The sequence below is a fragment of the Polistes canadensis genome, unplaced genomic scaffold (assembly GCF_001313835.1).
Source record: "Polistes canadensis isolate GaletaPanama2010 unplaced genomic scaffold, ASM131383v1 scaffold_50, whole genome shotgun sequence".
Lineage (NCBI taxonomy): Eukaryota > Metazoa > Arthropoda > Insecta > Hymenoptera > Vespidae > Polistes > Polistes canadensis.
Window position 1 is genome coordinate 461,308 of NW_014569597.1, and position 24,294 is coordinate 485,601.

The 24,294-nt window shown below is 30.1% G+C and overlaps 1 protein-coding gene across 9 annotated transcripts in view; it reads right to left on the reverse strand.

Annotated features, from left to right (window-relative positions):
- Positions 1-24,294, reverse strand: part of LOC106785430 (metabotropic glutamate receptor 2-like) — a 160,770-nt gene that overhangs the window by 3,180 nt on the left and 133,296 nt on the right. For all 9 annotated transcript variants that reach the window (XM_014745890.1, XM_014745889.1, XM_014745888.1 and 6 more), the window contains 7 exons: positions 10,717-10,887; positions 4,069-4,213; positions 1,804-2,055; positions 988-1,162; positions 797-903; positions 253-402; positions 13-146 (listed from right to left, as the gene is read on the reverse strand). In XM_014745890.1, the coding sequence (XP_014601376.1) occupies positions 13-146; positions 253-402; positions 797-903; positions 988-1,162; positions 1,804-2,055; positions 4,069-4,213; positions 10,717-10,887 (1,134 nt within the window). The remainder of the gene's footprint in view (positions 1-12; positions 147-252; positions 403-796; positions 904-987; positions 1,163-1,803; positions 2,056-4,068; positions 4,214-10,716; positions 10,888-24,294) is intronic.

Consider the following 24,294-nt stretch of genomic DNA (forward strand, 5'->3'; position numbering starts at 1 on the left):
ATATTGAGTTACCTGATATTGAGAACAATTAAAACAATGCCAACAGCAACTTTCACCTTCAACATATTTTTTCGCTTGGCCTACTTCGCATGGCAAGGAACAAACGCTTTCAGGTGTCTGATTGTGTCCCAGCTTAAATTGAACCACTGGAACAAATACATGAACAAGCACACTGTATCCAATGTGTACGGTGTTCCTAAAGAAATAGCAAATTGAGAATGTTCTCTGGAATCTTTTGCAATGGTAGCTTACTAGACATGTTTAAATGTAGAACTCCCTCGAGATATTTGCCAACGCGTATCCACTTGTAGACGCCAGGTTCGGTTTGTTTGAAATGTATGATATTATATCTTGCCGGGCCATCGCCGTTTTCATCGAAACGAAATTCATCGCCGCTCAAACCTTTGAAAAAAAAAATAGATATATTGGAAGGATGTATCATATTATTCAGAAATTATTGTTTCTTTTTTTTATCATACTAGCTTGGCCAAATGAAATAATATTAACATTTATAATATTTTATACAATATCTAAATAAATAATAATATATTTTTATTATTTTTTATTTAATAATTTGAACATTTATTTATATCGATCAATTGAATAACATACAATACTATTATTCTATATTGTTTAATTAAATATAAAATATAGAACATTTCAAATATTGGCTAATTCAAGTAATTAGATACATGTTTGAATTCACTAAATCGAATCATTGTGTGTTACCAATGCTAATGGGAAACCAATTGCGTTTAATGAATTGCCTTTCTTTGAAAGCAACATAATTGCTCACCTTTGAATTGCACTTTCCGTAGATACTCCAAAAGCTTTGTACCTTCGGTCGGTTTCATTGTAGAACACAATCCAGTTTTGTTACCGCAAAGATCTCTATGCATGTCTCTGTGAAATAGAATAGTACTTTTTTTTTCCTTTTTATTCAACCTTTTCGTCTTATTTGATTAATCACATTTAATTATCTCGTACCTGAATGCATGGGCAAAAGCCATTACCGCATCTGATACGAATTGCAATTGATCCTCGAAAACTGTGTTCTCTTTGGTAAGTCGTTCTTTGGTGCTACAAGGTTTCGTATATTTTTGATTGTGTGGCGTTAATGTAGAGTTTGGGTAACGGCATTGAAAGTGATCTTCCCAAAATTCTAAAACGTCGAAAGGGAATCGATGATAAAATGCTTTTTTTTTTATTGATTTATAAAAATACCTCTCCTCCTACATCGGGTAATAAAAAATAAAAGTAGAAAATAATTGTGTATTAATAAATAGGGGGGTATCTTAGGGAATTTGGACATTCAAAAGAAATAGAACGGAAAATAGATAAGTTATCAAAACGAAGTTCTATTTATTTTGAATGTCCAAATTCCCTAAGATACCTATTTATTAATAATTTTATTTTTGGACGAGAGAAACAACTAATTGAATAATTGTGTATAATATTAAAAATGAAATGATATAAAAAATGGTAATGATATTATAACGATGATATAAATGAATATAATTTTTGGAGAGAATAAAGAAAGATAGATAAAAGAAGAGGAGGAGGAGGAGGAGTAGGAGGGGGAGGAGGAAGAAGTTTTCGTTAATTAAAAGTACGCGGCATACGTCAGTCGTCACGCAGCCGCACAGACGTAACACGAAAAGGAATGAAACGATAAATGCAGACCTGGGTTACATATACACATACCGTGATAGCACGTAAAGTTATTTTGTTTTAAAGAGTTGCCTGGGAAATGTTTGACGGGGGGTATATATATATACATATCCCTGCCTAACTTTCACTTACCGACGAACCAAGGGTTTCGCTTGTTGTTTTCGACAGTGAGATTTAGGAAGTATTCCTCAAAACCCATGACAGGATTCGCTTGGGGTTGAACAGAAAGTGTACCTTCAACTTCTGCTTCATTACCATTGCTCACCAAACCTCGTGCGCTCCATCCATCGCTGCCTATCCAAGAAAATGAACCGGTCGCGTTGCATCGTCTGACAGCTCTCATAACTCCTGCTACTTCTTGATCCGATCCAAATATTATACAACCTGTTTGAAAAAAAATAAAAAACATACTTTTTTTTTTTCTTAACATCTATCTATCTATTTATCTATGTATCATTTTTCTAGATTTCTTTTAAGTTTTTATATCAAAATATGTGATATGTGCGTTAAATTGAACGCGTCATGTCGCCTCGTTTGTTTCTTCTTGACATTTCTAATAACTTATACTATTGGTGTTATGTCGCGTCAAGTTGTATAATATAATTAGTACAGTTGTGGGTAGAGCTAGAATTTGTACGTGCCGGTCTTGATTTATTGATAAAGTTTGTAAATTTATGTAAAATGCATTTATATATATATATATAATAATTAATTTTATAGTTTTATAACATTTTACATGTGACGCATAGTTGTGCGATAAAGGATATGTAATGTAGTTAGTACAGTTCGAATTTAATAACTTTATTAGATTTTTAGCGCGAGTTAGATGCCTTGAAAAGTCTATTTATATTTCATGTTAGGAGTAGTTTACATTTATCGGATATTCGTTTATCGGATTATTTTCTCCAAAGTTTAAACGCATAGCATTAATAATTAATTAAACACGGGATGTTAGAGAAAAATAAGTGAGAATGTTTTTGCAAAATATATGTATGGGATGATCCTTTATTATTTGAATTCCAGCGGGAATCTAGCCCACTGGTTAACGGAGCCCAACATCGATGCTGCGAACGTGTCCTCTGTTTTATGGAATACACGAGCCAATTTTAAAATACCTCGTATATCTTATTTATTCGCGCAATATTTCAGGATTATCAGTGTCTGAAAATTAATACACCTATGTCCTTTTTGTAGTTACTTTTTACAACGAATAAGTAAATTAACTTTTGAAAATTTGTGTTTTTTTGTTCTTTCGATTTATCTATTCATACAGAATATTCATCAGAGTTGTATTTTTTGTCTACTATTCAAAATTTTTCTTTTTTTTTTTTTTTTTTTTTTTGTATAACACGAAACGTATTGTTAATATTATATATTAAAACTTCGTGATATTTTTTTCTTTTTGCTATGTAACGAGAAACATTAGTTGTTTTGTTTGTTTCGTTTTAGTCATTAATATGCGTATATTTTCATTTTGCTTAAGTAAAATGAGAGTATGGGGCGCAATGGGATAGTCCGAGCTATTTATTTCTGTAGAAACGTTATTTTTTTTGTTTGTTTATATATATATATATATATACAGGCTCATCCTTACGATATCTTTTCTCTGCTCCATTAGTCTTTTTTATGTTTATTTTTTTCCTTTCTTCTCTAACTTTGCGCCATTCCGCTTCTCTATCCGTCCAGTTTTGTGAACATTGAAAATTATTACCATTTTCATTTTCTAAAGTTATATAACGCATCCGGTTTTTGTATCTTTTAATTTATGCACAAGCTACGGTATAATACACTCGCTTTCATAAAATACGAGTTAAATTTTAACGAGATGAATTATCGAATTGAATTTATTCCATGGGCAGTAGTATTTTTAAATAAAACGATGACGCGCGAGAAATAAAAGAAAATTTTATTCCCTTTAACGAATAACTTTTTTTTTTTCCTCAACGCAAATGAACTTTTGTATTTGCCTCGTGTATGAAGCTAACTAACTATGCCGAAGTAGAAGTTGAATTTCAAGGAGCTGCAATCAAAGGATAGGAAGAAGTCGTACGTGAAAGTTATTTAAAACTTCTCTCTCTTTTTTGGGCTTATTACAATTTTAACTTTATATTTATACGGGAACATTAAATTAATTCGAGTTGATTATCTTAAATATCGAATAGTCCCTTCTCTCTTTTCCTTCTACAATGTAAGATAATTTTTGTTTCTATTTCATTTTTGTATGCATTCGCAACATTTTATACGCCGTACATGTACACACGTATATTTTATAAACGGTGTATATTCATGAAATTACTTTTATCATAGATATTATATTACGAAATCAGTTTACTCATTGTTAGTTTCATAAATAGCGATTAATTCTTTGCCATATTTTGAGCAAATGAATTTTCTTACCTTTAGCACGTGGTTTAGTAAGTAGTTTAGAAACAATAGTATCATAAGCCGTTTCTTCCGCCACTCCAGAATCTTTAACTAATTTCTCTTTAACTGCGATGCAAATATTATTCTTCGTTAGTAATTCTTCGAGTTCCTCGAAAGCCTGTGAAATGAGAAATCATTATTTTTACGAGAACATGTCTTTTATTTTTCTTTGTCGATAAAAATAAAAAAAAAAAAACTTACAGTAAATATAATTTTTCTTTATATAATTTATGGTTCAAGAGTTAGAGAAGAAGTAGTACAAAGGATTTGATGTGTACCGCACGTACACGTCATAGAAATATGGAAAAGTAGCGAACTGAGAGGTAATGTCTAGGATTTTAATTTCTCACAAGATATATGAAAGATGAAAAGATTTCTTTATTTTCAATTCACTCATCCGATATACTTTTTCATTTCTTGTTAGACGAATTATTTTCATAGGTTATTTCTTCATTTTATTTTGTAATTGCACGTTTATTCTTTTTCTGAAATGCTTTTAAAATGCAGTATTATACCTCTGGGCGTAAAACTGCTACTCTTTCTTTTTTTCTTTTCTTTTTTTTATTATGGTTACCTATATGCAACAAGTGATGTTATATATTCCGAGAGTTATTTCTTTCTTTTTTTTTTTTTCTTGGTTGCTTCCTTGTATTTTGAATTAACTCTCGGGAAGATTTTTACGTTACTCCTCTAAAAAAAATTTTTCGCTTTACTTTACGCGCTTCATCATCTTCCTGTTTTATTTTATTTATAAAGAAATTTTTTTTTTCAACAACAAGAAAAAACAAGGACGCACGAGAGAACGAAGATATTAAATAACAAATACATTAACGCAAGGTACATACATATATTGTACATACAGATAGATATATGTATACAAGAGGGTTCGCTTAAAAAACATAAAACATTCATAAAAATATTAGGTTATTCTCTCTCGAACACGTTTTTTTTTGAAATTTTCTTACAAGATATGTTCCCTTAGTCCTTTGGGAACAAAGACGGCAAAAAATGACGATTTAAACTTCAGGGCTTCACGCGTCATGAATTTCCACGATTTTCTTTATTCTTCCTTCCTTTTCTTATTCGTCTTTTCATGTAATAGTTTTTTTCTTTGCAGTTTGCCATGAGAATTATTTTTTGCGTTTAAACTACAACGACGTTGTAGGTATGTAAATAAGTAGACGTATAGGTGGTATACGTATAAAAATGTCGTTAAATAAGTGGAATTAATTCGATTAGAAATCTTGAATTTTTTTCCTATATTACCTTTTATGGGAGAGACGATTACATTCTAATTCGTATTTCTATATTTATTAAATCGAAATTTCCTCTTAATTTTTTTTTCCTCTATCCCGTATTTATTGGATTTAGAACAAAAAATTTATTCGCGTTAAGAACAATCGAGATTATTATATTAAAATCAACGTCTACTTTAAGCGTTAATTTACGTAGATGAGTTTGTATGTCCTTGATTTAACATTCTCGACATTTTGAAGAGTCGTCGAACGAATAGGAAAAATCGATTCGAAGAGTAGAGCTTATCGCAACGAGGTGAACATTTTTTCCAAAGTAGGAACCATACTTTTTTTCTTCTTTTGCCCCTACCCCTCGATCCTTCTCTATCCACCACCACCCCCTTCCCCCTCATCCCTCCATGTAGCCGATCGAAGTCGAGATCGAGTGTTCTGGGCGTTTTCTAAGCCAGGACACGGATCTCTGCTTAAGCGAGTGGAAAAGCGGCGTGCATAAATCAATGAGTGCCCAATATCTGGGTCAGTGGTCCCTCTACTTCTCCTCCTCCACCTCCCTCTATTCCTCATCCTCCTCCTCCTTCTTTACCCTTTTCCATCTTCTCATTCTCCTCTTACCTTAGAACAGTCTTTGTTTATTGTCTTTCTTTAGCGAAGCGAACGACGTTACGTGATAAATTACAAGTAGTAGGAAACAGGAAGGCCCGTTTATACACGTGCACCTACATATTTCACAGACACATTAGGTACACGTTCTTACCTATCCTAAGTTACCATAGTATTTTCAGGATATTCAGGAATTATGTTACTTGCTATCGTGATAATGTTTATTGAAGACATACGAAATTAACATACTTTTCGGATAGATAATTATATTTGATTGATTCGTATTTGAATAATATTTAATTTCATAATTCTCTTTATTTATATGATGGCACATCTATCCTAAGTAACTATAATATTTCCAGGATACTTAGGAATTATGTTACTTGCTATCGTGATAATGTTTATTGAAGACATACGAAATTAACATAATTTTTGGACAGATAATTATGTTTAATTGATTCGTATGTGAATAATATTTAATTTTGTAATACTCTTTATTTATGATGGAACACGTGTATCGTTATTTTCATCCTTTAATTATTCGAAAATTTTTATGTAAATTTAACTGAATTATTTATTTAGACATTTGATAGCATGTATATAAGTATCTCATACACAAGTACAATAGATTCCATTTTCTTCCTTGGTAAGCTACGAATAGAAGGATTTTGTCGAGTATACGAACGTCATTTTCGTATTACTGAAGATAATCCTTCTTCGTTATTGTCAATAGAATGATCTAGAATAGAATGAAAGGATGGGACAAAGACAAGCGATTTTCGTTTTAAAGGGGTCATGTTCAGTTAGAATTTTGAAAAAATCGATTTTTTTTCTTTTTTTGTAGTTTCTAAGAAGTATTATCTCTCATCTCAAAACTTTTTAGTTCCTCTTGTGTATTAGGATTTAAACTTTTCAACCCTTCGTCGCGTTTATTACTGGTATATAATAATGTATATAATATTTCTTCTGAGTTTTGCTGCTTGCACAGTGTATGTGGTCCTAATGAATCCCTACAACTGTGTAGAGTTAAAAAAAAAGTCGGTGTTTTGAAGGTCTGATGGAGCCCTTGTAAGTATGATTAATTCATAATTTATGGTTTAAACAGAAAAAAATGTTGAAAAATCACTTTTATTTTTCATCAGATGACTTGAGCATGACCCTTTAAAGAAAGATAGGGAAGATGAAGGGAATTCGCGACCTATGACCGTTCTTGTGAACTTCGATGAATCTTTATTAGAGCAAAATGTTTTCGTATGATATTTATGATAATTTGTATAATAAGTGAAATATAAACGTAATAATTAATAAACGATCGTAATGCTTATAAAAATAATTAACTTTTGAATGCATCGAGCATGTAATTTCATTTGTAATTAATTTAATTTAATTATGCATATATATTTATTCGATGTAATTAAAGATCAATCAGGTGTCTCGATTTTCAGCATATTTCGAAGAGTTAAATAAATCGCATCGTTAACCGATAATATTATTAATTTATATTGATCGATATTCATTCGCACTGCCAAGCGTTTATATTTCTCTCTGGAGAATGTTGTGAATCTAGTAGAACAACAGTTTACACGGAAGTATGCTATTGTTTTACGAGCCTTTGTAATTATTTACTTTACGATCGCTGTAACTATCGATATCGATGCTAATATCATTGTGATCATAATAACCACTACTTCGTTAGCATGCTGCACATTCAAATTCATCCTAAATACATATTTGAAGAGCCGTTGTCGTTTATAGGTCATGAAAAATAATCCTTCAATCTTATAACGTCTTTTCCCCCTATTCAACGAGTTTCTTAATGAAAATAATTGCGTAACAATTGTGATATCGAAAATGGTCTCATTTCAGATATCGAAATAAATCTATGATTATTTTTTGCGTAAATGCTTTGCAAACTGGTTATACTTATATATTTTTATTTAGATTTTCTATTCAATGATTTTGTATTTGCACAAAATTATAAATAAGTAAGCGCGTATTTTGTTTTGTTTTATTAACTTCATGGATCTACACTTTTGATGTTGAACTTTTCCTAGTATGCCTTTCGTGTTTCTTATCGTTTCAACCGTACGAGAAAAATATTCAAGGTAAAGTGTGAAAAAAGATAGAAGAGATACATATGTGTGTGTGCAATATATATATATAATATATTTCCTGAAATATGTTTCACGGTTACGACGTTCATTTAATAGCGAATATCTACAGAATAGTTATTTTTAATTGGAATAACTGAGAAACTAATTTTCTTAACACAGTTAAGAGTTATCATTTATATAAAACAAAATGGAAATGCGCTGTGCAATCAAAATTGTGAATGTGTGAGTATTGCGTTTGTCAAAGCCAGTGTATATATAATGCATAGTTTCCCGTTTATCTTATTATAACTATAGTTCATTTCAGTAGAATTATATTCCTTTCTTTCTCGTTTCTTTGTACATAGAAAATTCGATGGGGTTGATTAGATATATCTACTTACGGAGTTCCTTTAATTAGCTTCACTCATGAAGTTCGTTCGTTGAATTTATTCACGGAATTCTCCAATTAAAAGTTCATCGAGTGGAGATAATCGTGAAAGTCTGAGTATGTCGATCTCCGAACTGATTTTCTATTCCACGAAACAACATTTAATTTATAATTACTGTTATAATATTTATTTATTTTTTTGTTTTCTTCTGTTTATTTTATTTTTCGGTTTCAGAAAAATAATAACAAACAGATTTCTCTTTTCGTTTTATTCATTAAGAGAGAATCTAAAGTATATAGTAACAATTTTATCTCTCAATATGATTTACAAATATTAAAAAAAAAAGAAATGCATTTAATATATATCCATTATCGTTAAAACACGAAATCCATTAATGCTTTCCCTACAACGCTTAGTTATTTCGTGCAAAATATGAAATTTTCATTTCATGAATTAATCGATTTGTACACTTACGGTAACGTATAGAATAATAATAAATATATTTGATAATATAATAATTGTATTACACTTATTTTTTTTTATTTGTTATAGAACCAATTGAAAATTCATTCGAGTATTAAAGCTATAATAATATTTCACCCTATTGTAGTATATACCTAGGTAACTGTTAAGTTAATCTTTGTTTCCAATAACAAGCAATTATCCGTAGATAGTTTGGTCTTATATTCGATAACGTTATTCCTGTAGAATACCCTAGAGATTCTAGACTGATGTCAGGATCATCCTGCGCTTGTCTGTCAGTCTTGCAACAAGCTTCAATATCGCTTGCTGTTATTTACAGCGAAGCCATCTGGGATGTTGCATTCTATTGATACCTAATTGGTCTATTGCATACATCTCCTTCTCTCTCTCTCTCTCTCTCTCTCTCTCTCTCTCTCGTTATCTTTCTCTATGATCTACATCGATCTCAAATTTATGCGATTTTAAGATGGATAATATAATCCCTATTACGAGCCGATGTCAACGTTAACGTTGATTTTTAATTAAAATTTGATAGAAATTTCAAATTAAAATTGAAATGGAAATTATGTAATAAAAAGACGGGAGATAGAAATAAATATATGTATAGAAAAGCGTGATTGCAAAAAATGATTAATTTTCTAAAGATTTTCTATTTAATCGTCGAAGATGAAAGTTCAATGGAAGCGGTGAAGCAGTTTCTATGACCTATTTTGGAATCTCATTTTAAGTACTTTGAATAGCGATAAATGTTTTTCAAACGGTGATAATAGAGGAATATCATGGCTTTAGAATGGAATAATTTTGTTTAACGGACTTCCTGATAGAGAGAGAAAGAGAGAGAGAAAAAAGAGCTTGACGAATAGCTCGTTGGAATATTTACAATCCTTTTTGACAAACCCGGTCTTCATTGAACACAGAGTATTATTTCATTTTCGCATACGTGTAGGCCCCTTTGAGAATGCGCTACCGTGTATCGGGAAAATGAAAATGGATGGGGAGAAAAACGAGTTACATCTACGTATTGGTTTATGACAAAAGTACTATCTCGCAATACTACTACTATCGTTAAAATTCATCTCTTTTATTTTATCCTATTCTGAATTATTGGATTTTGATATCTGCATGCGACGTTGGTTACATTTCTGTTTAAATTTCTATTGTTTCTTACTAAACGATTCTTGTTATTTAACATTCTTTATAAATATTCGAGAATAATAATATAAAATTTAATAAATAATACTCTCTCTGAAAAGTAACTACGTATCTCTTTGTTCGTATATGCATCGATTATAATATAAAATTAATAATTTCCTGATGATCAAACAATTATTTTATTAAATATCAAGGGGTTCTCTTAACGCGAGTTTCATATAATCACTTTTAATTTATATTTCGATCAAAACGATTATTATACAGTTTCTCGTTCTCACCTTTCGCGTGCAATCTTCCAAGTTTTCTTTTCTTTTCTTTTCTTTTTCCTTTTTTTTTTCTCATATCCTCGAGAACTTTGGAATCGTCCTTTCATTTTCTCTTTACTATTCTATTTTTCTCGAAAGTTTCTTGGAAAGAAAGAAGAATCACGTTTCTGGTAGAACAAAAGCTTCTAATGGACACTCGCAAATATATCTCTAGTAATTTGAGTTCCAATATAAAGAAAAAAAAAAAAGAAAGGGAAAAGGAGAAAATAATTTTCTCTTATTTGTATTTGATCGTTTAAAATTGTGACAAATTTTCGAATCTCTTTTTCCTGTGTTAAAAATATCATGAAAATAATAACAAATATAAACATATATGACTTACTTTAATTCCGTAATTACTCTCCTCGTATATGATAGACACGTAACTCCATCCCATTTTTAAAACGATGTCTACCATAGCCTTGACCTGGTAATGATCACTCGGTATAGTTCTGCTGAAATACTCGAATCGTTGCTTATTCGAGAGTTCAGGGCTCGTTGAGAAGAAGGAGACCTGTGAACACAAAAGGAAATAAAGACAAAAGGGCGATTGCTTTTCGTGATACACAGCTTAAAAGGTTACGTAATCAAATTGGACGGTGACAGTGAGAGAGAGAGAGAGAGGGAGAGAGAGAGAGGGAGAGAGAGAGAGAAAGAAAAAAGGGATAGAAAGATTGACGAGAACAATCGTAGATCAAATGGAGGACTATTTTTTTTTTCATGACCTTTTTCTTAGAAATACAAATTGTTTCGTTAAATTGAAGCTACAATTAGGTGCATTTGAAATTCGATTTAAATTGATTGTTTGTATCTTTCAATATTGTCATACGATATTTTTTTTTTTTTATTGAAATCTATATTTGGAAATACTTATCGATATACAAAATGATATCAATTCAATTTCCATTACTTTATTAGAATTATATTCGTAGGTAAAAAACATCCGAGATATAATAATATACCGTGTAAATGATATTAATTGGGTATGTAATTATTTGAAATTGTTATGTCTGTTTAGAAGGTTTTTATCGTTATTTCAGATCTCGATCACGTAAACATAAATCAGGATTGGAGTTGAAAAAAAGGGGCAAAAGGATAATAATGGTAGGCGGTAGAAAATGTGGATTCTTATCGAAAAGGTAACCCATTAGATTGGCCAAAGGAGTCGTGCAAATCACAGGAACATGAGAATACGCGTGAAGAGAGTGAGAGCGAAAGCATGTAATCTAATGGAGCGAGAGTTACGTAACGCCCGTTTCTTTTTTCTCTAGGGGATGTTACAAAGGGTGGAGGTATGAAGGTACTACTGCCTGCCAGTGATGTCCTCCATTCCCAACCGCCAAGGGAAAAGGCGGCATCCGTTGATTTATATCGACCGATGACCCAAGGTAAAGGCAGCTCTTGCTAACGGGTCAACACCTTCATTTCTACTCTCTGCTTCAAGGTTCCACTTCGTTCAAGGATTTTACTTTTTTATCCTCTTTAACTACTATCACACGTCTCTCTCTCTCTTTCTCTTTCTCTTTCCCTTTCTCTCTCACTCACTCACTCACTTTTTCTTTTTTATTCTTTCATATAAGATAAATTGAGCGTTGATACTAAACAATTTAGCAGGTATCTGTGAAGTTATCAGTCGTTAGTTGGGTATTAACAATTTTTTTTTTCCTTTTTTCTTTTTGTTCCTCGTAGGCTTCAAATGGATTATAATTAATTGACCAATTATGTTTTTTTTCTTTGACGTATATATTTTATACGAAAAAATTCATAAATTATATTATTCAAGGAAATACGAACTGGAAGATTACTTGGTAATAATCTGATTAGAGAGAATTATTTTCTATATAATTTGATTTATGTTGATTTATATTGATATATTTAAATGAAAATAGAACGAAATATAACAGTGTTACGTAAGTCTTATTCGAATTTTAATCGTTGTCTGCAGTTATAAGTAATTGGGTATACATATTACTTTTGGGGATTCGTGTATATTTGAATATTATGCAGAATTCCAGGTAATTAGTTTTGCGCGAGAACGTAAACAAAACAGTCATGCGTTTGAGATCGTCCTTATTGTTAGGCAGAAAAAAGTTATCACTTTTATTCGTCTATCGTATTTCGAATGGTAAACACGTGAATTTTTCGAATAATACATTAGTACATACTTCGACGATTTAAGTAACGTATTTAATTACATTTTCATTAATTAATCATAACGGCAGAATCGTTTTATTCTATTAATAGTAAAATATTGAAATGATATATTTTATGTAATTTAATCACTTGATTTTTATATATTTTTTCTAACAATATTAATTTAGTATTTAGCATTATTTAAATATTATCGTTCGATGTAAAATTAATCTTCTCACAAATTGAACAAGATTTATTATTAGATTTTATTATAATAAATAGTGTGAGATATATCAACACATTGAATGCCGACATTCATAGTGTTTATCTTACGAAGAAACAGATACTGGTTTTTAAATTAATTTTTAAAGAGTGATTGTTGACCTGATTTTGCACTGAACATTATCCTATGTTTTGTTAGAAATTAGACAAATGGAGATAAAAATAAACAATTACACAGGTAGAATATATTAACGTTTAAAACATATACTTACATATTGTAAAAAGAAATAATTAAAAAATTAATATTACACGCATCGTATATGTGATAGAAATACTAATATAATATTTAGTGTTATACATATAAAGAAGTAGTGCGTTTGAATAATTTATTCGAATAACTTTACGATACAACATTTCGATTGGCGGAAAATCATAGTTAAAGGATATTAAAGAGGAAGGACAGAAGTGAGAGGACAAAGGTTACTATCGATTGATGCGTTTCTACGAAGTTCATTTTATAAAATGCAGGGTGACTAATCGCTGTCCCTTCGTTGTACCTTTTAAAGAAACAACTTTCAAACGATCAATCCGTTTTCTTAATCTCCGCTCACTTTTTCTTTTTTCTTTTTCATTTTTCTCCAGCTCTCTGCTCATTTAATAAAAAATCAAGACCAAGAACCAGAAGATCTTATTTTTAATGTCTTTTCAATACCTCTTCAGTGGCTTTATTTACTACGACAAAGCTGCGGCGGCTCAATTTAAAACTAGCTTTACAGACATTTCTTATATACTTGTCTTATATATTACTTAACTCTTATATACAATCGAGTAGGATATATTCTATAGATTGTCCGGTCAACCTATAGAACGCTCTGATGGTTTTGGTAAATCTATAAAATGTGCTTAAGTTAACTGTGTTAAGAGCTCAGGGGGTGGGGTGGGGAATAAGTGAAGTGTTTTTAAGCTGGTGTAAGTTAAACAAACCATGAAGATTTATTCATTTGTATATAATGTCCTTAACAAGTTTCGGTTAATCTTCAAAATGTGTTTCAGTGGAGTGTGTTTAGAATACAGGGGAAGGAAGGTGAAGTGATATTAATAGGAAAAAAAGTTGAACTTTTAACAGAAACCGAGCACCACGTTAATGTTTATAGTGAAAGAATAACAAAATATATCTTTAATTATTAATAATTAAATTCGTGTTTTTTTTCTACTTTTCCCTTTTACCTTTACAACGTGAAAATTTGGAGGATTAAGTTTTTATAGTTAGGTAGTTGCGAAAACGCGTGCATGTGTGCGTGCACAGTACGGAAAATGTATGAATAAACAAGTTTCGTTGTTTGTTTCATTTATAATAGCTTGAGATGTTTTTTCCTAAACACACTCCACTGAAGTATATTTTATAAATTAACCGAAATTTCTTAATGGCAATGTGTACACAGTTTTAAATTTCCATAGTTTGTTTCAATTACAAGAGCTTAAGATTACTTTGCCCCCCTCTCACCCCGTGCTATAAACACACCCCAGTGAAGCACATTTTATAGATTGACCAAAAGCCTCCAGGCATTCTATAGATTGACTGGAATATATACATTGATCGTAAAATCACTCTACGAACACACATTAATTTGACGCATGAACGAAAACATATTTTCTTTAAAAAAAAAAAAAAAAACAACAACTTAACAAGCAACATAATATAATACACTATAAATTTAAAAATGTGAAAAAATATATTTATATAAAATTTATATATTATTCAATAATATTTTACTATTCAAATTATTTCAATATTCTACATTTATTTCGCGAATACTTTATCCACAGCTCGTGTCAGAGCACTCTTAACTTATACTGATTATGTTTTTCAAAATGTTATTTTCTCTTCTAATCATATTTAAATGATAAAGAAAAGCTATTTGTCAAAATAATGTAAAATTGAATTTCACAATAATGTTATTAATTCATAAAATGCTTTATTATAAAGAATTTTTTCTTCAATGCACGAATTAATAGCAACTAAAACTTTAAAAACATCTTCACACCTATATGATTGCAATTCACATTCCACGTTTCGTTCTTTCTTCTCATGCTTATATTCCTTTTCTGTATTTGTATTTCTCAACGTTAATATGTAGGGCATAGTTGGTGACGGTTATGTGGTTTATCAATGCTTATTTGAGATAATAGGATCTTGATATCGTCGTTGCATTGTATTACAATATTACATTGTTTACAATTGACAGAATTACATTCTTGAAGAATTACGTTTATTTGTCACATTCATATTTATTTCTGATGTAATTTACACGGTTACACGGGTGAAACTAATTTACTAACATATATGCTGAATATATAAATTGAAGCATATCCGTCGTAGAAATAGGTATATTACATAGAAAATTTCAATATTAGAAAACTTTTGAAGAGAATAAACTTCGATATATGTTTTCCTCGTTAAAATGGATAAAAGTCGGTACAAGTGATAATAACAACAAAATGCAAATACAATTTTTATGTAATTTTCATCGTGAAATTTGAAATGTGTCAAAATGACGCGTCCCGTAAACTTATGGTTAGTGGTAAAAGCGACGGAAGTTTAGGGTTTGTACTCTACGAATTTTTACAAATATATTTCTATGGAGGTGAGTTGTGACGAGGATAGAAATACATTTACGACGAAAGCGCACTCTCGAGAATGATTCGTGTATCACTTTTTAGAATTTTTTTTTCTTATTTATTTATTTACTTACATATTATATACGACGAGTCACACAGGAATATACGTGCCCTCACTTTCAATTTAAAATAATCGATATTTTGAAATTTTTATGCACAGAAACATATTTTAGGATTGGTGTTGAACTTTGAAATTGATATAAATTTTATTGCAAAAAAAAAAAAAAAAAGTAAAAGAAAAGTAAAATTATACGTAACTAATAAGAAAATAGGTCGTACAATAGATAGACTCAATCATCTTAAAAGCATTATAAGATGCAAAGGAAGACCAACCTAATACTACTTACAAAAATATTCATTGTATTTTTATTATATCTTACGTAGATACAAATATTCTTGCGAGATTAATTTTTGACTATTTAAATAAAATTATATTTATCCAACAATAAAATGTTCTCTTTTGCAATAAAGTATATACCAATTTGAAAGTTTAATAATACTAGAATAGCTTTTTGTGTATAAACATTTCGAAGCTTTTTAGCATTAAAAACAAATATCAATTAATTCAAACTTACAATGGAAACGGGCTTCGAATACTTCTGTGATACACTGTATATATGCCTGTATCTAAGGCACATCTTATTTTATTTTATTTTTAAAGTTCTGACTCAATTATATATACTTATATTTTTTTTCCTGAACGTTTTATTCGAATTAACAATTTGATTAGATCTGATTACATTCGAGGATACTTTTAGAATACAAAACTCGACTCCAACGATAATGATACTTATTAAATCAATAAAATTTATAAAGATAATTTTCCAAGTACAAGAAAGAAAATGTTTCAAGGTCGATCGATGATTTCAACCAGCCACGATGAGAAATTTGATAAACGGTAAATTCTTTAGAAGGTAGCCTAGAAAAAGATCTATCTGCTTCTTGCGAAATGGAAGAAGATGAGTTTATGTAGCGAGAAACGAGTTAACGTTATCTCTTCGCACTTGGTTATAGCAATTTTCTCTATCGTTTCTTTTCTTTAACAAAATATCAATATCCTTGAATGTAATCAGATTCAATCAAAACTCTCATCCAAATAAATCATTCAGAAATCGTATTAGAATCAAAATTTATTTAAAAGTTTCATATATTTAATTAACGATAGAAATAGTAGTAACATTTTTATATAATTTAACCGATAATTATTCATTGCTAATCATTTTCTTAGATAGTATCTTTGTTTTATTTTGTTTATTTTATTTTTAATTTACCGTTTTAAAATTTGTTTCTCTTTTCTTTATCATCTTTATCTTTTTTCTTTTTTTCATCTTGTTAGAATACTTCAAAAAGAACGAATATATTTTTCATCGTTTGTCAGACATAACATAGTAAAGCCAGCTGATTTTCCGTAGAAAATCAGCTGATTCTACAAGCTAGGTTTTTCTTTTTTGTATTGTATTTTTTCTCTTTCCTCTTATAACTCTACCATAACTTTCGTCCTCTCTCTCTCTCTCTCTCAGTTTCTCTCTCTCCGCAGAGAGTAAAAAATACTTCTTTACCATCTCTCATTATTCTCCTCTCGCATCTTATGACCTGTATTTTTCTGTTCGCCGTGTTATGGTAAATTTGTCTTCGTTTCTATTTCTTTTCTCTCTTTAATGATTTCGTCGTTTATTAAAGTCAATATTTCTTCTGCAATATTGTTACGATTTGTCTTCATGTGGAATGTATTCGTTGCAAAATTTCTAGAGATTTCAACACAATCATATAACAAAGATACGATTATAATAATATTGCAATAACGAGAATGGGAAGGTAAATGATTGTTAATGCAAAATTGTTGTTTGTCGCCTAGTTTAATTTTCATTAGTATATTTTTCTTTTTCAGGCGAACAGACAAAGATATGGCTATCGGAGTTGCGACACTTTTATTCTTAATCGATCAGGGTTTTAACACGCGTTTCAAGTGAAAAACGAAATTGCCAATTCCTTTGTGAAGCGAGCATACGACGTTACGTTTAATTGAAACGAACCGGCTGCGTCCTTCGAAGCCCAAACCGCGCAAAATGACCACACGGTGATGAGGAGGAGGAGGAGGAGTGGGTGGAGTGGGAGGGGGATTTTATCTTCTATAAAATGGAACAAACGAAGCCTCTTCACCGATATCGACGTCTGCCTACTTTATTTCTATTTTCTATTATATTTTTTTTTTGTAGAAAATAATGCTCGATTTATAGCATGATGCATCACTTAGGCACGCAGCTGGTGTCTAAGACGTTGCCACGAAATTGTAAACACTCTCGACCTCCAACACTCTATCCCTACTTACGTGCTGGTATACGACGGCTACACTCGAGAAGAAAACGTTCTCTCGTTCCTCCGTTTTACTTTTCTATTGTTTTAGTAAAGAATTGTGAATTTTTTCTCGCTACGCATTGTTTAACACTAAATTTACCACGCGAGAGTTCAAATGACTCTTGTAATTTGTAAAAATGTGATAATTTGTAAAAAAAAATGCACTTGAAACGTATGAAATACATTTTATTCCTTTTTAAATAAAAGGAATTGTATTGTGTTCTTTATCCAATTGGTTAAAATCTTATTCTATATTAAAGATATATATATATTTTTTTCTTTTTTTAAAGCGAACATTTAACCGTTCACGATAGGAATAGGTATACCATGAATAAGAGTTTAAACGTCGAGTGTGACTCGACAAAGGAGCTCCTGATGCGAGATTAAAACTGATGTCGAGTCACACTCGACATACGGATGAAAAGGGTTAATAAATTGCCACATAGATATAAAATGAAACTCCCAAGTTGTTAATTCAGAAACTTGATCGCAACTTCTCCACCGGAATCTGTCTGTTGTCATGTATCAGGAAGAAATTAATACACTCTCAACAATTCGAAGTCACATCCTGTTTTGACATTCTGGACACTTGAAGAGACAAGCTGAGAATCTGATTAACATTATCTACGACGGCCACACGGGAAATTCTACAACTGACGCCGTTTATTCGTCGTTTAATAACACTTCATTCAATGACACTTCTGACCAACCGTAATTGAGCATTAAATATGAGGAAATTCACTATCACTATAAAATATAAAAGTGAATTGTGTGTTTGATATATTACCTTGTCATACTGGCTAATTGATTAACTTTAAATTCAATATTGGAATAAAACCATGAATTCACCTGATCACATACATTGATAAAAAACTGATGCATGGACATAAACCTGACCTACACAATACTGTAGCTATAAACCTTGTGATCATTATTTTCTTCATACACGTTGATATATACTATAACCTGTTGGATAAATTGTATCCATTTTTTATGCTAATAAGTTTTTTCTATTACTTATTAATCTCTTAAAAATGATTTTAACAAGTATGAAAATTATTCTCTAAGATTAATACAGGTTAAAAAGAATAGATTTTCTTAGAAAGATGTTCATCCACACTTAGGGGAAAAAAGGTATTAAGAGAGTATCATTATTATTGGAAAGCATATTATTATTGTTTTATATGAGAACGGTTTTTACATTAAGGAAGATCGTTATTGGGATTAATACTCAACGGTTTTATATTGTTTAGGAACATTACTGAGGAGTTCTTATTGAGCTAATTATTATTTAAGATCGGAGTAATGTAAGAAGTTATCTTTGTAGCGTCTTAATAAATGAAAGTTCTCCTATTCTCACAATTATAGTCATTTAAATAATCAATGAATTTATCTGGTCAAAACATAACGATACTTCATTTTATTTAATACTTTTCTCTGTAAATCAATTATTCAAATATTTGTTAATATTAATCGTCGCATTTTGACTCTCATCCTCTCATCTAATCCATCAAATATAACTTGCTACTCTTAAGCGCAAACATCTTTTGATATTCCAAACTTACAATTATATGCATGACAGAGATAAACAATAATTTTTCATTATTTCGAAATATTACATTTATGTATGTAATTTACACAAATATTAGATCGTTGCATTATTTTTGTCGTAATTTTCGATTGAATTCTTTTAGAAATTTGTACGAATCCATTATTATATATTATTTAAATAGTTATTTATAAAATTCATTTCATTTTTGTATTACGTAGATCGTAAAGTTGTCGTGTATTTTCGTTAAATCAATCCTAATCATAGTTTACCGGTGGAAACTCGTTCATGTTACATAAATTTCGAAGTTCATGAGTGATTTTCGATTTGTTCGCTTTGAGCTCATTACTGGGATTAATTAAGAGTTTTCAGATTGATCGATTGATTGTTTGTTTGATTGATTTATGAACGGGTTGTTAAGTGATTACCTTAATTTACTTTATTATATTCTTATACTTTACTATTTTTTGAAAAGAAAAATAATGAAAAGAAAGAGAAAGAATTAGTATAAAGAAAAATTGGGAACTCTTGATTTCAGACTAATTAGCGTTTGCCCAATTAATGGGTAGCGGTGTAACAGGAACGTCCAAATAGTTATCTTTCATTCGTATATTTTATTTTTACAAAAGAAAAATCATTGTTAGAAAAATCGCAAGAGAAATATCCAACATTTCTTCGTAATTTAATTAACTTTCAATTGCATGCAATTTCGAGTACTAGATTTAACATAGTTTGATGCATAATTTTAGATATATTTTTATTAAATTTGTAAAGTTATAAATGTTTGTAAAATGATTTAGATTTAAAGTGTCAGATGATTTGAAAGTACAAATTTAATTTCCTAATCGTAGATTTTCTTGAAAATATCATACACGTTCATCGGTCTTATCGATTCTGTCATCGTGAAATATCTACAATTTTAATTCTTGTTTGATATATGTATCACCAGTGGACAGAACAGACAACAAATTCGATATCGGCTAACGGCATGAAAGCCTACGTGCTTCTCGTTCTTACAATGTGAACACTCTGTGGGTTTCCACTTAGAAATATCTACCTAGCTCTATTGATGAAACATGATACATGAATAGAATAAAAAAGTACCTAACGATCCCTTCAATTTCCACTACGTGAATGGAAAATATTAGGATTCCTTGTGTCGATTTCATTTTAATATAGGTCCTATATTCATATATATATATAATGTGTAAAAAGAACAAAAAGAAAAAAAAAAATGGGAAAGAACGGAAAAAATATCGCGCAGAGACAGACGTGAAAAAAGATGGAAATAAATTACAAAGAACATACTTTTTTTTATCTCGTTTTTCGTTTTTCGATATTTTTCCATTTTCGTCCAATTATTTTTGCACATTTTTCACCGTTTCGTAATTATCTCGTTATTTGAATTTATTTTCCAACATTTATTTATATTTGAATATATCATCATATCGTTTAAATATTTATTTTATATTTTTTTTTAAACTCGTTTTAATGTTTTATTGAAACTCGATTGTTCATGAATGTTTTACCAATAAAATACAGGATCGTTGCGAGCGAAGTATCTCTTATAGCGATCTCGATTATTAAGGATTATTTAATTAATGAAGTTTCTCAGCTCGACCACGTATAAACTTTTATATGCATCTAGATAAATACGTAGGTACATAGAAAAAATATATGGATATGTCGTGAGATAATAATAATCGTTTATATATATTCTATTCAACTTAACTCTGTGAGTGCAACTGGAACGAGGTTTGTTGTGTAGACAAACTCTTTCTTAAACTTTATCCTTTGAATTACTTTATTGCTATACACATTCCCAGGAGTAGCGGAATAAGACGAGGAAGAATATTTACATAAGGATTAAATATGATTTAAATTCATGAGAATACAAAAGAGACGTGTTATTTAAATGAGTAGACTATAAAAATAATTTGAACAAATTTGGAACGTGATTTCATTTAAAATAATTTCTAACAAAGAAGAAAAAAAAAAAGAAAAGGAAATGAAAAGGAGAAAATCTCTTTTTCTACTCCTGCCGCGGTATATAAGAGTGCAGTTAATTTTAAAATACAATTATTCTCGATAGAACTCGTTTAACTTTTTTCTATTTAATTAACAATGCTCTTTTCTTTCCTATCGAAAGAGATCTCTTTTAAGATTTGATTCGTTCGTTTTAGAGAAAATTTTTGCAGGGAAACTTAATCAATTGTACGCTGATTGCACCGGTGTATTTCGTAGTGTTGGGAATGGATCGGTGCGTGTATGTCATTAAAGAAATTGTGTCATTTAAGCTTTAAACACAAAATTGATCTTTTTGGTTTTTTCCTTTTCTTTTCTTTCATTTCCAATTCTATTCTCTTGTAGATTGAAAAATACCAACGGCACTCATTTTCATTAAATGTATCCTTAGATTCATATCATTTATCGAGCAGTAGTAATTTACGTTTTAGATTTGTTCAATTAAATAAGAAGACAGGTTGTATCTAATATCTATGAGAAACTAGACAGAGATAGGTAACAATGTAGATTAATCGCTTTATTCAATATCCTACGTGATATTAGAATAGATTTTAGAAGATTAGGAGAGATAGAAAGAGACATAGGACAATCCTCGTTCGTTTATACAGTTCAATCCGTTAGATAATAATTTAATCCAATGGTGAGAGAGTTAATAACGATAAAGAGTAACAATGAACGGTATTTAGATCAAATAAGTTATGGCATTGTTCGGTAAACTATAAATAATTTCAGAAGTGATTAAGACTTTAGTCTTCTAGAAAAAAATCATTTTCTTCGCGTTTGGACAAAAAATATTAACGATAAATCAATTATTTTCTGTTTGTAATGATTTTTCGCGCGTACTTCGTTTTATTTTGTTCTCTCCGTTCTATCTCATTCTTTTTAGATAGAATCGGTGTTTTATTTAATTTTATATTCATTAGACTCGTTCAATTTCGACTCATTCGCAAACTACTCCGTTCTTTTCTCCTTTTTCTTTTCCTTCTTTTTCTTCCTCTTCTTCTTCTTTTATAATAAAACACTTTCGCTGCTTAGCACTTTCGAAATTGCGAATTTCTCTGCTTTACTTTCGTTCGGTAAAAAGTGTTTCAACAAGTTTCATTTAAAATGGTGAGAGAAACCTTATTCCAGCCGTCAAGAATTACGATCCAAAATTAAATTCGCGATGCTTTCTTCGAAACCTTTATATTCTTGTCCGATACCTCTCATTTCTTAAGGGGAAAATCCTTAAGAGATCTTGAAACTTTTTTTTTATTTTTATCTTGTTATCACGTAGTCATAAAAGCGTAGTCATTTTGTCTCTCTCTCTCTCTCTCTCTTTATCATGATTAATTAAACTACCAACCCTGTCGAGTTACAGTTTTTATAGGGATAATAAGAATAAAATTACGCGGGTTATTGGGGTTATTGGCAGGTTTTTCAAAATATTTAGAAAATAAAAATGACTATAGCAAATAAATATATTTTTTTATTTGTTCAATGTGGAAATGACAGAAATAATAATGAAACGATGCTAATTTAAAAATATAATATTCTTTTATTATTCCATAATAATTTTATTTCGGAAATATTATATTATCACGGTTGAATTAGCGAAACTTTTGGTTAGTTGAATATCGAGTAGAAATAATAAAAAAAAAAAAAATATCGGATGCGATTAAATGCTCGAAGGTATACAAAATAAATTCGTTGCGCGGATTCGAATCGTCGGGTTTCAATCGAAATCTGTTAGAGAGACAAAATAGAAATAGAAAACAAAAAGAAAAAAATTGAATTCTGGTTTATCTCCAATTTTGAATTATTGACGAATTATTTACCCCACCTATTCGGTCGAATGATGAAAATATTTATTATTACGTTTCCCTTCTAACCGTAAATTTGTAAGCAACGTAAGATAAAATTGCTGTAACTTGGTGGTTTATTTGGTAAATACGTTGAATTCGTGTGTATATATTTTGAAAAGCTTTCCTTTGCATCTTCTTTGAGCATTTGGTTAGTCCTGAGGGAAAGGAACTACGTGTCGTACGTGCAAATGAACACCTAAAAGGTTCTCTACAACGTATTTCCTTACATCGACTAAGAAAGGATGTAGTGGGTAAATCTATAGTTCGAAATTTACATACGTGAAATAAACGCGAATGCTACTTTTTTTTTTTATCCATTAAGCAAATTTATCTTGAAGTTTTTTTGTTTTTTTTTTTGTGTGCGTATATTTTTTCTTTTTTAGGCTCGTGTACGCGAACGTTGGATGAAAGTTTAACAAGTTAATTTGTTCACAAGAGCAAAACTCTTTTTCTCTCTTTTTTTTTTTTCTTTTTTTCTTTTTATCTCTTTACGTGTCAATGTAGGTACACATATGTAATATATTGTAATTCTCTTTATAAAGAAGTGAGATTTCAAATCTCCGAGGATGGATTTTATTGTACGTGCCAGTTCATATAAATTGAAACAATATTACACATGGTCATGGTTATTTTATCACGTTGATTAGAATTTCAAATTTCACGACATTCAAGCTAGTATCGTATTATTCTCTTTTCTTCTCGTCATTTCAATCCGCCTCGCTATCGAAGAGATTGAATTCGGGAGATGGAAAAGGATGGTCACGTGCGTTTCGCAATCCTATCTCTAACCGTGACACGTTTTTTATTAAAATTTATTCCAGTAGTTAGCGATCGAGCATAGGTATTATCGTGGAGATAGATTATTTGCGACAAGTTTAATATCCGTCCCGTTTGTTGTTTTTCTTTTTTTTCTTTTTTTTATTATCCTTCGATAATCATCCTAGCATTAATCCTTTTTATATTCGTTTTAATTAATTTTCTTTTCGTCGTGTGATCGATATCTTTTTTTGTTTTGTTTTTGTTTTTCTTTTCTTATTTTTTTTTTTTTTTAATCAATACAAATTTAATCACTTTTTATTTCTTTGCTTTTTTTTCTTTTTTTTGTTTTTTTCAT